At 40.0% G+C, this 16,058-nt stretch overlaps 2 protein-coding genes across 2 annotated transcripts; one reads left to right on the top strand and one right to left on the bottom strand.

Annotated features, from left to right (window-relative positions):
* Positions 1 to 383: 383 nt before the first annotated feature.
* Positions 384 to 13,104, top strand: zmat3 (zinc finger, matrin-type 3). The gene is made up of 6 exons (XM_058073598.1): positions 384 to 649; positions 5,396 to 6,099; positions 6,834 to 6,974; positions 8,069 to 8,235; positions 9,303 to 9,406; positions 9,548 to 13,104. The coding sequence occupies exons 1-6, from the start codon at positions 541 to 543 to the stop codon at positions 9,754 to 9,756; spliced, it is 1,434 nt and encodes a 477-aa protein (XP_057929581.1). The 5' UTR covers positions 384 to 540; the 3' UTR covers positions 9,757 to 13,104.
* LOC131129757 (E3 ubiquitin-protein ligase RNF14-like) lies at positions 12,831 to 15,310 on the bottom strand. The gene is made up of 7 exons (XM_058073597.1): positions 15,162 to 15,310; positions 14,801 to 14,931; positions 14,104 to 14,724; positions 13,956 to 14,034; positions 13,677 to 13,889; positions 13,402 to 13,574; positions 12,831 to 13,325 (listed from the first exon to the last, which is right to left on the bottom strand). Exons 1-7 carry the CDS (start codon positions 15,307 to 15,309, stop codon positions 13,185 to 13,187), a joined length of 1,506 nt encoding a protein of 501 aa, XP_057929580.1. The 5' UTR covers position 15,310; the 3' UTR covers positions 12,831 to 13,184.
* Between the last annotated feature and the right edge of the window lie 748 nt (positions 15,311 to 16,058).

Genomic DNA, 16,058 nt, shown 5'->3' with positions numbered 1-16,058 from the left:
TTTCCCTTGCCTAAAATATCTATCTTGTGTGTTATTATGATGATAATCACAATCAACAAATTAAACACAAAATGACAAACTCATTCAATTATATTGAAAATGTTCAATAAAAAGTATCCGGCAATACTGGCGCTGGTGTGGTGTGGTATCGGATCGATACCAACAATTTACAGTATCGCACACTTCTTCAAGAAGGTCGCACATAAAGTGTATTTATAACATGTCATCATTACCGCCCATGCAAATCAACAGCGGTGGTATCGGAAATAGACTATACCATTATGAAGGGGGTGCTACATAAACATGGACAGCGCGTCTCTCTCTTTCATAATCCGAGGCTTTCCTTGCAATTAAACGCACAACACGACGATGCAGTGTTTGCCCTACACTCGCCGAGTGCATCGTTCCCCCGTCTTATGTCGCTCCTTAGATGGATGCGACCCCTGCTGTGAACACCGCCGTTTGTGAGCGAGTGGTCGCGGCTGTCATACTGGCCATCCAGCCGCCCAGTTTGTGGAGATAGATAACTTGGCTGCAGTGATGGCGCTGCAGCTGAGGAACCGGGATGCAGTGTACTACCAGAGTGCAGAATATCACAGGACTTATACCTCAGCGACTGTTAGCAGCCATTATCTTTCCCCTTTGCCAGGTAAGGACCTGCATGACGTGATAGTGGATGTCAGCAGGGTTTTATTCACCAGAGATTGTAGAGATGGAGAAAATGAAACCAGAGGTATTATTGTTTTATTGTGCAGATGTAGCTGTTTGTTTAAAAGGGTTTCTCTGGAACTGCATTGTTTCTTTATGCAGAGGTGGGACATATATCATTGCCTTTAAGCAATTTAAGCATATGCATTGGCTTTTTTTTTCCACGCTTGAGGGTTGTTGACATGATAAGTGAGTCTTTGCTCTCCTGGCTTGAGTCAGTACATCTGATGGTGACATGTAGCAGTCCTACAGTGCAGAAGGTGTTCCTGCATCACAGCCCACAGCCTCACCAGTATGCTGCAGCAAAAAGGATCCCTTGTCACTAAACAGCTGTTCAAATAGAAATTACAATCACTGTCACTCACCCAAATGCCATACAAAGAAATAATTGATGACAGCATATCATAGCAACCCCCAGAGACTGTACAAACTGATCTAATTCTGCTTAATCAGTCCGGAAATCATTATTGGTAGAAAATAATGCATCCTTGTTCATCTATTTATGCCAATGACAGGCAACATTTAGTCCATACAATATATAAATTTGTGGGGGTTGGGGTCCTAGACCTTCAGGGAATGGCGGAAAAACCTGAAGTACCCATATAATCCCTAAAAATGCCTATTTTTGCTAAACACTATAAAATGCCTATCACAGTTATTTAACACATTTTAACATGTATTTTACACATTAAGAAACAACTCACATGCAGTTATACAACAACCATGTTTTGTCAATGCAGCTTCCTGCTGGAAAATGTTGGGTGAATTGACTTGTGATACAGTGCCCTCTGCTGGATTCACAATAAAAGTGATTTAAAATTAAAGCAAAGAAAATCAGCAAATATGCAGGGGAGCAAATGTTATGTGACATCTTTGGACATATTTTTGATTTGTGAAATATGTGATTGATAAATGCAGAAAATGTTTTGGCATATTCGGTGTTTCTTATGCATTTGTTTGTCGCAAATAAATATATTGCTTACCATAAATCGATTGGACGTTATAACGCATTATAATGGGACTGTCTGTGAATGGAGCTTCCCAACTCTGCACAGTGGATGCCAGAGAATGAGATGAGTAACGGGAGGGATTAATGTTGCGAATGCTCTGTTCTTCAAAAAAAAGTGTCTAGTAACAATTCTAGAGACTCTTATCGGTCTTATCGGACACTTAAGACGGACACACATCATGAAAGCATGTATTGCTCTTCTCCACGAGCAGCTGGTGCTGCTGCCCCTTATTATAAGTAATATAACATATTATATACAGCATTTGTACATTATCCAAATGAATTATCATTCATCCATTCTCAATTTAAAAAAAATTCTGTCTGTTATTTTTCCATGTTGAATATAAATAAAACATTACTGGAATTGTCACGCTACGTAAATTGTTGAACATACCATTTGAAGTATGAGAGTAGATGTTGTGTATATTGTGTAATACAGCAGTACAGCCAGTGTATGGATACATGTTTGGTACTTGCTTCCTCTCTTTTTTTATTGCTCAGTGATGCAGAAAAAGAAGCGCAGTAGGCATGTGCTTCTCATTGCTCCATAATTGATAGAAGCAGTAGAGAAAAGGACACTTGGCCTATTTAGAGCTTCTCATTGGATCCCGTGAGATTATTATGTGGAGGTTTTGTATGCCATGATTTCAAACTAAACAAGAATTCTGACAGATGATAATTTTGACGGATCACAATTTAATCCAAAATTTTAGCTATTTAGCTATAATTGTTGTTGTGGATTATCCTGACTGACCTTTTTTGTAGCAAAATTAATGAGTTAAGTGTACTTTTAGATATGGTACAACCAGAGGATAGTTGAGTATCCAGAAAAATGTACTATGTTGAGTATGAAGTATTTCTTGCCACTTTGTTGCTCATTTTGTCATCTATTATAACCTAGAAATGTATTTTCATTCACCCTCTCAATGTCTATTTACTATAATATTCTTACATACACTTCAAATGTTAACTTGTTTTTATACGCCTTTTACTTGTTTTCTGCTTCTTTAGTTTATTGTATTATAAATCTCCTATGTAACGTATTTTTCCTCTTACATGCATTTTGCAGTCCCTTTGTCATCCATGGCTGATTTGTCTTCTTCTGCATAGTAGATCATTCTCTTGTGTGATATAATAATATATATTATTATATTTTTTTTATTGCTTCACTGTAGGTTTTATGCTTTCTTTGTAGCACTTTGACATTTCTGTAATGTAAAGTGCAATATAAATAAAATGTATTATTATTATTATTATATAATGAATTCATTGTATTTTTTGAAAATGCTGAGGGCCAATAAGAAACAAGCTTTGTGTAGAAAATGACACCTGAGTCGCACCCCTTGTTTATGGAATATTCAGCAGAGCATAAAATATCTTGCATTTGACTCAAAACGGTAGGCTCTCCTTGTATAGAAATTTGATGAATGGATGGAAAACAGTGAACGTGTGTCCAGATTTTAATAGTGAAAAACAATCCTAACATTTTAAGATTCATATAAATATCTTGCTTTTATGTATGCATGTATAGTAAGTGCTCATCAATCAGTCGTGTATCGCATTGCTTCGTAAATCTTTACAAGCAGGGATATTTCTGCATTTCCAAGAGCTCACATGTCAGTCATTGCTAGTATTTAAAGATGGACGAAATTACATCTCTTTAAAAGTTAAGCCACTAACCCTCTCGGTGTCTGGCTACAGTAGGTCATAAATTGTGTTCATGATGGAGAAATGGAGTTTGGCTTCTTTTTAAAATCTTTGTATTGTGTGCAAGTATTTATTCCTCTTGTATACTTGATTGATGCAGCATATAAGTGGCTGTGATGACGAAACACTAAGATAAGAAGTATTATGTTTGAATATATGGGGACGTCTCTGTGATGACATCAGCTCAAGATGTATTTGGGATTTATTGCATTTTTGTGTATTTTGTGTACAGTGTACTCATCCTTCTTTGGTTTTCTATAGTAGAAATAGTAGTACAAATGTTTTGCAGCGGAATGAGAACTGCTTGTACGTATGCATGCAAGCAACACATCCCAAAGCAGTCAGTCAGCTGACAGTACTACCGTGTGGTAAGGTCCAGCATAGCTTTCTCCTGAGGTCAGACAGGCCAGGTGACTATCTGGACCTACACCCTGACGCTGAGCAACATCGGAAACACAAACAGCCCAGTGTGTTATTTTGGGTCCATGAAATGCTGCCATTGGGCACCCAGTAGGATTCCAGATGAAAGCTACGACACAGCTGTTGACCTATTACTGACCCTACAATGGCACAGACGCACAATGTGTCACCGAAAGAATGTACAAATGCACCAAAACATTGTCTATCACTATCGCTCTCCAGCACACTTCTACAACCTATTTGTGTAACACCCAACTTCAGCCTGCCGGAGGGTTTTATTGTCACTTTGTGTGTGTGTGTGCATCTATGTGTAATAGTGTGTGCGCTAAACTGCACGGGTGCTAGCTCATCCTAATCTTTCCAATCCTCATTTGAGTGTGAAGCTCCTCTGTTACGGAGAGTGTTACCACGTGCCCACGTTTTCATATGCCGACTGCCTTCGGCCTTTCTTCATACTCTCTACATACTTTTGCCTAATGTCAGGTTGCTTAGATTCATGTAAAAATGTTAGAATAGTTAAGTATCCACTGTTATTACAATCAATTCATTTTTTAAATATTATATAGTCATATGGGGATAAATCCCTGTATACATAAGTATGTATACAGTAGTCTGTACTAGGGGTCACTTTCAGGCCACAGCTTGTTTTTTTTATTGGCAAACTGCATTCATTCATTCATTCATTCATTTTCTACCGCTTTTTCCTCACGAGGGTCGCGGGGGATGCTGGAGCCTATCCCAGCTGTCTTTGGGCAAAAGGACCCTGGACTGGTCGTCACAAGGCACATATAGACAAACAACCATTCACACTCACATTCATACCTATGGACAATTTGGAGTCGCCGATTAACCTAGCATGTTTTTGGAATGTGGGAGGAAACCGGAGTACCCGGAGAAAAAACCAACGCATGCACGGGGAGAACATGCAAACTCCACACAGAGATAGCCGAGGGTGGAATCGAACCCTGGTCCTCCTAGCTCTGAGGTCTGCGCGCTAACCACTCGACCGCCGTCATTATTATTCAGACATACGATTAGATATTACATTCATTTTCGCCGTTTTATTCCTTCCTCAACCGCATAAGGCTGGGGTGGGTAAATTGTGGGCCACATGGGGTTAACATTAGAAGTGGTCATCAAACAGAATGTAATGCTTGCTCACGGTGCAACAAAACCAAAAAAAAACACATCCACAGTAAGTTAACGCATCGCATCATAAACTACTACATGGGTGATAAACAACAACTAAGCGCTAAACATAACACTTATTTCCAAATGCCCACAAGGCATGCTGGGTAGTCTAGTGGCTTTGTGTGTTGATGTTGTGTTGTTTGGATTTTTTTTGGTACACTTCAAGTCATGTTACAGTTTGTTGTTACAAGCTACAGTTTCGATATTTGTGAAAGACATTTGGCGGGCCGAATGTAGCCCACAGGCGGCTGTTTGCTCACCACAACAGTGCTTGCAACATTCTTGTATTTTTTAACAACAACTAATTGGGATTAAATTCATATCAATGTATTTTATAAGTACATATTCTCCTTTTTCCAGGTCCAGAGGCCATGTTGAAGCCTACCCTCAGCCTGTTCAGCCATCCACAGCAGCCTTTTCAACACATGGACTCTGTGCACCAGCTGGGACCTCCGCCAATGGTGCCTACACAGACACTCTGCCCACCACCAGTCGGCCCCACTCCTGCAATTGGACCCCCAAATATGGCTCCCTCCCAGACTTTGGGGCCACCTCCCATCACCACTACTCACACCTTGAGGCCTCCTGCCATTGCTCCTCCACACACCCTAGCCCCACCTCCTTCCATGATGCACACCTTGGGTCCTCCGTGTCTAGACCGCTCACAAGCAATGGTGCCTCCTTCCATAGACCTCACACAACCACTGGGGCCTCCACCTCTGAACTGTGCACATGCATTGGTGACCCCGGTGCCTCCTGGAGCTAACAGATTCCCCCTGCCACCCAGTCCCCTGTCCTCCCCTCTTACTCCAAGCCCAGAACCCACGCAACTGCATCCAAGGTCTGGACCTCCGCTAATTTCATCCCAAGTGTGCGGCCTTATTCCATGCACTCCTGCGGATCAGGCAGCCTCAGCCAGCGAGCAGCCCCAGGATGAGGGTTCTCCTCTGAGTGGGGGAGAGCAGGAGGACTCTTTGGGCCTGGAAGAACTTTGTAAACCATTGTACTGTAAACTTTGCAATGTTACCCTCAACTCAGCTCAGCAGGCGCAGGCTCACTACCAGGTTAGCCGATGAAAGCCATTCAGTGCGTACAAGACTTGCACTCGGGACAGGAAAATAAGGAATGTTTTTTGAGGAAAGCTAAAATATGCAAATTTATTTGGAAATTCAATGGGAGAGCGACAAAAAATAGAGTAGATTCTGTGGGAACACGGGAGGGTTGACAAGTATGACTCAAAATGATTCAGCCCTCATTGTGAATGTATTTGCAAAGTTTTTAGATGAATAGATGTAAATAATTAATTCATTCATTCATTCATTTTCTACCGCTTTTTCTTCACGAGGGTCGCGGGTCGCGGGGGGTGCTGGAGCCTATCCCAGCTGTCTTCGGGCGAGAGTACACCCTGGACTGGTCGCCAGCCAATCACAGGGCACATATAGACAAACAACCATTCACACTCACATTCATACCTATGGACAATTTGGAGTCACCAATTAACCTAGCGTTTTCGGAATGTGGGAGGAAACCAGAGTACCCGGAGAAAACCCACGCATGCACGTGGAGAACATGCAAACTCCACACAGAGATGGCCGAGGGTGGAATTGAACCCTGGTCTCCTAGCTGTGAGGTCTGCGTGCTAACCACCATGCCATCGATGTAAATAATTATTTAAAAAAAAAAAATTAATTGGCCATCTATTGAATGTTCGTACATTTTGAAAATAAATGGGGGTCGAATCATTTTGAAGGAAACTGCAGATCCCTTGCGTACGGTCTGACTTTCTCCTTCTTTCCAGGGAAAGAACCACAGTAAAAAGTTGCGAAATTTCTACGCTGGCAGCCAACAGCCTCCAGCCATCAGAATCCCTGAAGTGCTCGAGGTCTCTGGTCAGACAAACCTCATCTCAGGATCCAACGACGGCGATACCGCAAGGCAGGTAAGACAGTAACAACCTACTGAGTGACCTACTTTCAACGGAGGGAGAGCGTTGTGTGTGCTGCTGAAGTAGACAGTCTGCCAACAGAAGTTAGATTTCTCTGAGGAGGAGGTAAGGTAATAACACTGTCAGGTTGTCAGCGTACTTCATTTGGAACATATACAATACCCGCCAAGACTCATTCTATGAATAGCACTCACTGCAGCACGACAGCATTTAGAGCAGGGGTCTCAAAGTCAATTTACTTGGGGGCCACTGGAGCTCGGGTCTGGGTGAGACTGGGCTGCATCAGGTTTTCCAAAAAAAAAACCCCAAAAAAACGCATTTATTAAAAACAAAAAAAAACTTCCCTTTGGTTCCAATTTTCTACAAGAAAAGCTCTGATAAAACATTCCACTGTTCTCAAATATCTTACTTTTTATTTTTCTACATAAAATAAGATAAAAACTAAATAAACAAATCAAGAATAAAGAAAATCAATCAATCAGTAATTAATAAATATAATAATAATAAAACGGCAAATAATAAAAACTTAAGAAACCACATATAGTTGGTGGGTAGACAAATTATTTTTTTCAGATTAAAATTAACAAAGCATTATTAGAGCCCTGTAGACATGACAAAACACGACTATAGTCACATTTATACTCTTTTTATTTACAACATATTGCGCAACTGCAGGGTCTTGAGACACATGCTAACTCGCAAACTAGAGAGCTAGCGACCTAAACGGTAGCCTTCAAGTTATTTCCTTTAAACTTAAATAGCCAAAAACTTACCACTTCCACACGGATAGGGAGGATAACTATTAACAGTTATTTAACCTTTAACATGAACATTAATCAAACGTAATAATTTTTTCTGCGTACATGATACCATACAGCATCCATATCAAACTTGCGCGGGCCGCACTAACATTAAACTTTCATATCAAGGAGGGGGCCTCAAACTAGTGTCCTGTGGGCCGCTTTTGGCCCACGGGGCCGCATGTTTGAGACCCCTGATTTAGAGTCTTTTGAATGGTCGGTCTTCTTGAATACCTGCTGCTCCTGTTTCTGTTTTTGTACTGTACTGCTTTGTCCTTGTGTCTGCAGGCTCTGTATAAAGGCCCCACTCGGGTCATTTTGGCCACAGAGAATGATTATTGTAAGCTGTGTGATGCCTCCTTCAGCTCACTGTCAGTCGCACAGGCTCACTACCAGGGCAAGAACCACGCAAAGAAACTACGACTGGCCGAGGCGCAGCAGAACAACAATAACATGTACGTCGACACTGTGCTGTTTTCCTTTAAATAGACAACAACGGTGCATGTTTACTTCAAGGACACTGGAAAACTTTTTATGAGTACTGCACCTAGACAGTCTTAATTTGAATATGAATTTCAATAATGTTTGCATTGGCAGAGAACCAAAAGGGGTGTAGACGAAAAGCAGTGATGACAGCAAGGTGGTTATGACAAGTTCTTGAGGTGCCGACTGCTCAGCATTTGCTCGGAGTGACAAGCAAAGAAAACGCTGCACTCCAACTGGCTGACAGCTTTTCACTTCACCTTTGCTCTGATTGCTGTGGCTCAGAGACTGCACTCACAACTGAAGCGCAACTAAATGGAAAAATGTTGTCGAGTCCGTATTTATCTACAACACAGGTGTCAAAAGTGAGGCCCGGGGGCCATTTGTAGTCTGTAGCTGTTTTTGTATTGACCCGGGGCACACTAAAAATATAATTTAACAACAAAATGATGTTGAATTGTAAGCTTTTGATATTGTCAAGTCATATACAAAGTCATCAAAAGTCCACACCTCTGCTTCTTATTCATTCATTTATCTTATTTATCATTTATTTATCCTCATAGATAGATAGATAGATAGATAGATAGATAGATAGATAGATAGATAGATAGATAGATAGATAGATAGATAGATAGATAGATAGATAGATAGATAGATAGATAGATAGATAGATAGATAGATAGATAGATAGATAGATAGATAGATAGATAGATAGATAGATAGATAGATAGATAGATAGATAGATAGATAGATAGATAGATAGATAGATAGATAGATAGATAGATAGATAGATAGATAGATAGATAGATAGATAGATAGATAGATAGATAGATAGATAGATAGATAGATAGATAGATAGATAGATAGATAGATAGATAATCGCTCGGCCGCCTGCTTCTTAGCATATCTCAAAAAGTGGCTTTCATTTTTCAGTATGTGACCGCAGATCTACAGCTTCCAATAATTACACTTTAATATGCATCTCATCATGTTGACAAGATCACTGAAACTAAGTATTACTGAAGATATTTTGTTTCAGGGATGGGAATAGCGAAGTAACCCCAAGAAGGAACAGGAAAGACGGCAGCGAGTACAGACTGGTAAAAAATCGTCGTAGCCCTCAGCTACTTACCTCCTTGCAAGGTAAATGCGCACTATCTTTAGCCATTACACAGGCATATGTTTCATAGTTTACATAGTTTTTCCAATGATAACACTTGTGTAACTCTCAATACCTCAATATGCTTAAACCTCCAACTTTCTCTCCTTCTGTATTTGATCCAGGGCCATACTACAACCCCAGACCAAGGCAGCGGATCCCCAGGGATCTAGCGATGTGTGTGACCCCCAGTGGACAGTTCTACTGCTCCATGTGCAACTGTGGAGCGGAACAGGAAACAGACTTCAGACAGCATCTGGAAAGCAAGCAACACAAAGCTAAAGTGTCTGAGTTAAGGTACCGAAACGAGATGGAGAACCTGGGCTACAGCTAAGAACGCAGAGAAGAAATGGGAACAAAGAAGGACGGAGGAAGAACACAAGACCAAAGTGGTAAATGGGGGCATTTTTATTATGGGATTACTATTAAAATGCTGTTGGGAGTTTGTATGAAAAACCCTCATATCAGATACAAAATGTTGGGTCTGCCAAGAAAATTTCAAATCTAAATTATACAAGAGACATATATTTCTGATCCACCCGTTTTGTTTTTTTTTTAATTGTAACTCAGGATCTCGGTACATAAAAGGTTTTGCAACACATGTAAGGAGAGATCTACAGAGTGTGGGTCACTTAACAAAAAGCGGATTGTGGTTATCTTGTGTAAAAGTCAGATCAAATCTAAAGCACAACCAATATCATGTGGGAGAAACATGAAACATGTGAAACAAATCTGTTGGCCTTAGCTGACCTTCAGCAGTTCTTTGTATCAGACTTAATGCGTCACCTTGGCTGGCCTTGCTTGTGCCTTCTTTGGAAAAATGGCTTAAGAGTAATCTTCTGGAAATGTAGTTATGATTTCATTTTCTATATTCTTGGTCGGTTCTGTATAAAACAATGTTTAAGGCAAATATATCAAATTATATCAAGATATAAAGTGTATTTAAAAATATATACATGCATTGTGTTGAATATTAGGTAAATGTTGAGCTATTACACTGTAAATATGTATTTATTATCAGGAAGACGTGTTGACTCATCAGCACTAATCACATTAGTGGATTTAGATGGAAATTACACAAGAAAATAGTCAAAGACTATAAGTAGGTAGTCATATTAACACAGATTTGCCATGTTTATTGATTTTGGTATGATTTATTCCAATCCCTAAGCTTATTGGACAATTTTGAGGAATTGTTTTTTTTTTGACTGAACTGGTCCGCCAAATACTTTTGGGTTCTGATCCATCTAGAGAGCATTCACTTAATAAACCAATTTAGAACACTGATATATAGTTTTTATTTACATGTATTCATCATGGTAATTTTGGATCTTTAATGATGTGCTGTAGTATTCTATTTTTTGATGAAATATCCTTTAGCACACTTTTTGTAGCACTCAACAAGCTCCATTATTCTGGCTGGATATTTGACCTCTCTTCTTGGCAGAGTTGGTAGTTCATTCATTTTCTGCCACTTATCCTCACAAGGGTCTATCCCAGCTGTCTGGGATAGAGGTGGGGTACACCCTGGACTGGTTGCCAGCCAATCACAGGGCACATATAGACAAACAACCATTCACACTCACATTCGTACCTATGGACAATTTGGAGTCATCAATTAACCTAGCATGTTTTTGGAATGTGGGAGGAAACCGGAGTACCCGGAGAAAACCCACGCATGCACGGGGAGAACATGCAAACTCCTCTCAGAGATTTCCGAGGGTGGAATTGAACTCGGGTCTCCTAGCTGTGAGGCCTGCGCACTAACCGCTCGTCCGCCGCCAGAGTTGGTCGTGTTTATTTAAATTGGCCAATGCATGTATATATTTGAAGCTGTATGTGTAAATCTGATTTTGTGTAAGGTAGAGAAAATATTACCTTGCATAATCATTCCATCCTGGAAAAATACGATTTCAAATACAGTGGAATCTCGGTCATTAATTTGCTTCACCTAAGGGTGCTCTAGACTTGTGTACCAGTCACTGAAAATGTACAATGTAGACAACAACTTATAAAGATGAACACAAATTCCCCCAGAAAGAAAATCATATTCTGATTTTATTCTGATTACAAAATATTAAACTAGTTACCTTAAAGTTACCTTTACTAGTTAACTTTTACATTAATAGACGCCTATTTAGCCTGTTCTCCATTTGTCCCTAATTTCCCCCAAAATATTTCTACTCTATTTTATACTCTGTAGTTTCACATGCAGAAAATAATGTGAAATGGACTTCCGGTACATCCTGTTGAGATTGACTTCAATAGTGTTTCTCACCATCATTTATCCAAATTGCTGGTACTCCCAACTTTCTTTGGCCCCATGACGAGTTATTTAGCAGTTGCACTGAAAAAAGTGAGTCATCAACATGTAGGGTGCTCTCGATTTTGCGTAACAATACAGCATAAGACAGACGCACCCGATTGTTACAAGATATACGAAAACTGGGGGAAAATTTTAGCAAATCATACAAAAACTAAAGTGTACAAAAATAAATGGAGGGACAACGTTGCAGTGATGAGTGTATGTAAACTTGTGACTGCAACTGTACCTATAGTGAGAAGGTAGGTTATAAAAAATTAACTAGTGTCAAAACACAGTCCTGCAGGGCTGCCCCCATCATCACTTGAAGTATTGTGTGTTGTAAATATTAGCCATTGCTAGTGGACACTTTCAATAGCTGCAATGTTTTTTCATACACTCAATATAAGGGAATATAATAAGGACAAAGAAGCTGTGGGGGGTAGGAGTTACAAGACAACAAACTACTGAACTGTTTTTTTTACTCACTCATCGTAAGAAAAACGAGAGGAGAGGTCAATAACCATGCCCACTTCTAGAATAGGCTTTGTCTTAGTGAAATCACTGGTGGTAGCACGTCAGAGCATTGAGAACATCTTTGGATTCTATAGGGCAGAGCTTTGTGAAAAAAAAAGTAGATTCGTTTTTGGGAACATTTGAGCCTGCATGAGGCCACAAGATGACTTGCAAAAATGTGCGGTAATTGATTGTATCTTTTGCATGAACTTGAAAAAGTACTTTTTTGAGAATGGCCTGTTCTTTTTGCTAATTTGAATTATTGATACCACTAAAAACATAATTAGAAGAGAAAAAGAAACTAACCTGTCTGTATTGATGAACATCATTTGTTGTCAACAAGCTATTGTGGAATAATTGAGAGCAGTTCAAATCACAAAACCTGAAGGTATATGCTAAATTATTGTAACCATCAGGCTCAATAGCTCAGTGGTAGGCCATATTTGCACTGAAATAAGGTATAGTATAATTTTTTTGTTTATATTACAAACTTATTTATTGAGAGGTTAATTCCACACAACCATCTTATTTTGTGCATACATTTAAATGGTCTATAAAGAACTATAAAGCCCAATATGATGGAGATTGACATGTACTGGGGCATTAGAATTGTCATGATGTTGTTGTCCATAAAGAAATATGCCACTCAATGAAAATGTGTTTTTTGTACTGAGAATCATCTGCACTCACATTTACACCATTACTGATGTAATTACAAAAATATTCCTTTTATTAATATTGAATCCTACTTTGCAGAAATTCACGTAACCAATTAACGGTGATAAACAAGGGACAACTGTACAGTACTAGATAAATACTAATCCTTCAACACTAACTGAAGTACACATCTTAGTCTATTCAATATACAGTATTCATGTATACAGTATGAGCAGGACTTGTACTTTATACTATATGAGCAGAAACGTGTTCTGCCTGAGTGTTAGTTATAGGTTGTATTGGTACTGGTTACATCCATTGTCCTGAAAGTGTTTATATGCATCTTGGTACGAAAGCCTGGCCAGGCAGGCCCAGCAAAACGGGCGTCTGCACTGTGTGCAAGTCATCATATTGCACCCCATGTTTTTCTGGAACATAAAAATGTACATTTTTCAGAAAATACACTTACAGGAAAGTAGAACAAAGCAATAAATGATACAGTACTTGTATTCTGCAGAAGCAGTTGGGGCAATTTTTGCTGTTGGAAGTCATCCAGTCTTCACTTAGGAAGTCCTCAAGAGGGCCAAACAGACTTTGTCGACCGTACCTGCTCTCTAGCAAGCGTTTCCTTTGTTTACTGCCAGTGGTGTAGTCGTGCCACAGAGCTGTCTTACCCTCTGCGACACACATAGCAAAACAATGAAAGCAAAACAAAAAAGCCAGAAATATTACAGAAAGCAATATTTATAATGACAAATAATTACTTAAATTAAACTTACCAATAGACTGGGGTAGGTCTGCATCACCTTGCTGTAGGTCATTTTTTTGATGTTTCTTCAGCATCCCATTTGCCTTGCAGTCACCTGTTCCATGGTAGGTCTTTTTGCAGGAAACACAGAAGGCAAAGCCACATACGGAGCAGAGTGCAACATTGCTGGCTTTGTCCAGAATCACAGGTGAGGCACAGGTGTTCCGTGGGCAGTACATCACATCTGAAGAGCATCACATAAAACATTACCCGAATGATCAGTTTGAATGTTTTTTTGGTAATAACACACCTGCCATAGAGTCCAGAGTAGACTGCAGAAGAAGACGGTCATAACGGCTGAACAGTTCCTCCCCTACCAGACTCTTTACCTTCCAATTGAAAACGGAAGCACAAAAATTGTCAGCATCTAAAATATTTAAGTTATTTTTTCGCCTTACCTGTGCAGGTGTGGGGAAAGCTGTGCAGCCTGCCTGAGCACACGTGACGCTGTGGACATTTCCTTCAGTTATTTGTAGCTTACAGAACTCAGATAGACAGGGCTGGCAAAAGACATGTCCACATTCCTTTATCTGTACACACTCTGAACCGAGGTAGCTCATAAAACACACAGCGCAATCAAATACTGTGCTTTGAAAAACTTTGTGGGTTTGGGCTGCATCATGAATCAATATTTCAGCCATGATTGATTGTGCTGGAGTTAAGGAGACACCAGACACCGGTTGGTTGTGAGTGGTTCTGTCGTTTTCAGCTCCTTCATAGGTTTCGTCTTCACTGAATAGGACAGAAGAGTCCTTACTAAACTCACAGGACTCAGGAATTGAAGACTCTCCACAGTCGTCATGACTGCTGGCCACCGATTTATCTGTAAGGTGACAACTCTGGACACCTCTGTCTTTACTGTTGTACGGTGTGCTGTGTTCATTGTAAAGTTCCAGCAGAGAACTGATGTTCAGGAATCTCAGAGTATCGTCCCTGAGAAACTGTACCCAGGAGAAGATCACCACATCACCTCCAGTTGCTTGATAGAGTTCAATGAGATGAGCCCCCAAAGTACCAAGCTAGAGAGATGCAGAGAAGAATGGCTGACGTGATCCATGGGAACAAATCCACATTGTGATGTGTTCAACTGTTTACCTGTTTGTGTGTCAGCCAGCTACAGCAGAGAATGAAGGAGGGCGGGGAGGAAGAGGGATAATCCTCGGGGAAATCAAAGGTCAGAAGCAGTGGTGGAAGGAACGATATCTCATACTGTTTCAGTGTGTCACCTTTGAAAAAGTCAACATTAGTCATGCACATGTGAAACGTGATTTACCGGCTTTTTAGTCTGAAGGTTTTGATCAGAGTCAATACATTGTACTATTAACAAACCACAAACATTCGACCTGATGCAACCGGATTCTGAAGTATGGGTACTGTTTGCTTTACAATAAAAATGTCCTCACATGATACCCTATACAAGTCAATGACAAGACACTTTCATATGAGGATTCTGTACCTTCTCTGAGTGCCACCATGAAGCCGGAAGGCAGTTCTGTTGACAATCTCACTTCTCCAGCAGTCTTTTGTCCATGCCGAACAAACTCCTCTGAGCCCAGGATACTTTGGAGAGCAAGGAGCTCGTTTTCTTGCTCCTCCAAGTCCATACCTACAGTCTAAAAGGCTGAAAATACCATTCAGTTCCCACTGTCTACAAAGCTTTTAGTTCAAAACAATTACTGGCTCATGTGTTGGTTCCTGCCTGCTCAGCTGCCCGTCCCACTGGTGACTCATCATTATGATGCAAGAAACCAGAAGCCTCAGCAATTCCAGTCAGCAGCACTGCAATACACCTTCATGCATTACACTGACTGGTGCCATTGACATACTGTATATTGGTGATGTCTGATATTGGCCTTTTTGCCAATAACCGATATTGTCCAACTCTATTCCAATAACATCCGATACCGATATGTGCAACATGACATATGTATCTCCTCTGGTGGAATGAACACATGTTGTGAATTGAATTAGCTTGTCAATGTGACTGTAAATTGCATTGTACAACATTGTAAATTATCTGAGAAATACTTCATATTATTTTACATTTGTTTTAAAAGTGCAGAAAATCCAGTTTGATGATTTTCATGTAGGCCTATCATTCTTAGCACACTTGTTTCTTCAGTTATTTGTTTACTTTAATGCCTACAAAAATTGCTTGTAATAGTGTAATCCATAGTTTTCTTGATAATAACCAAAATGACTTAACTTCAATACGTCAATAATGGCATTGTACTGCAAAACACATTGATTTTAGGCACTCCATGTTGTCGTGTTCATTATATTATTCAGGTAACAGCCATTACAATTAAAGAGAAATTGAAGAAACAAGGCTGGTCTAATAATCAACAGTGGG

The sequence above is a fragment of the Doryrhamphus excisus genome, chromosome 5 (genome assembly GCF_030265055.1).
Source record: "Doryrhamphus excisus isolate RoL2022-K1 chromosome 5, RoL_Dexc_1.0, whole genome shotgun sequence".
Taxonomy (NCBI): Eukaryota; Metazoa; Chordata; class Actinopteri; order Syngnathiformes; family Syngnathidae; genus Doryrhamphus; species Doryrhamphus excisus.
This window is presented reverse-complemented; position numbering and strand designations above follow the sequence as displayed.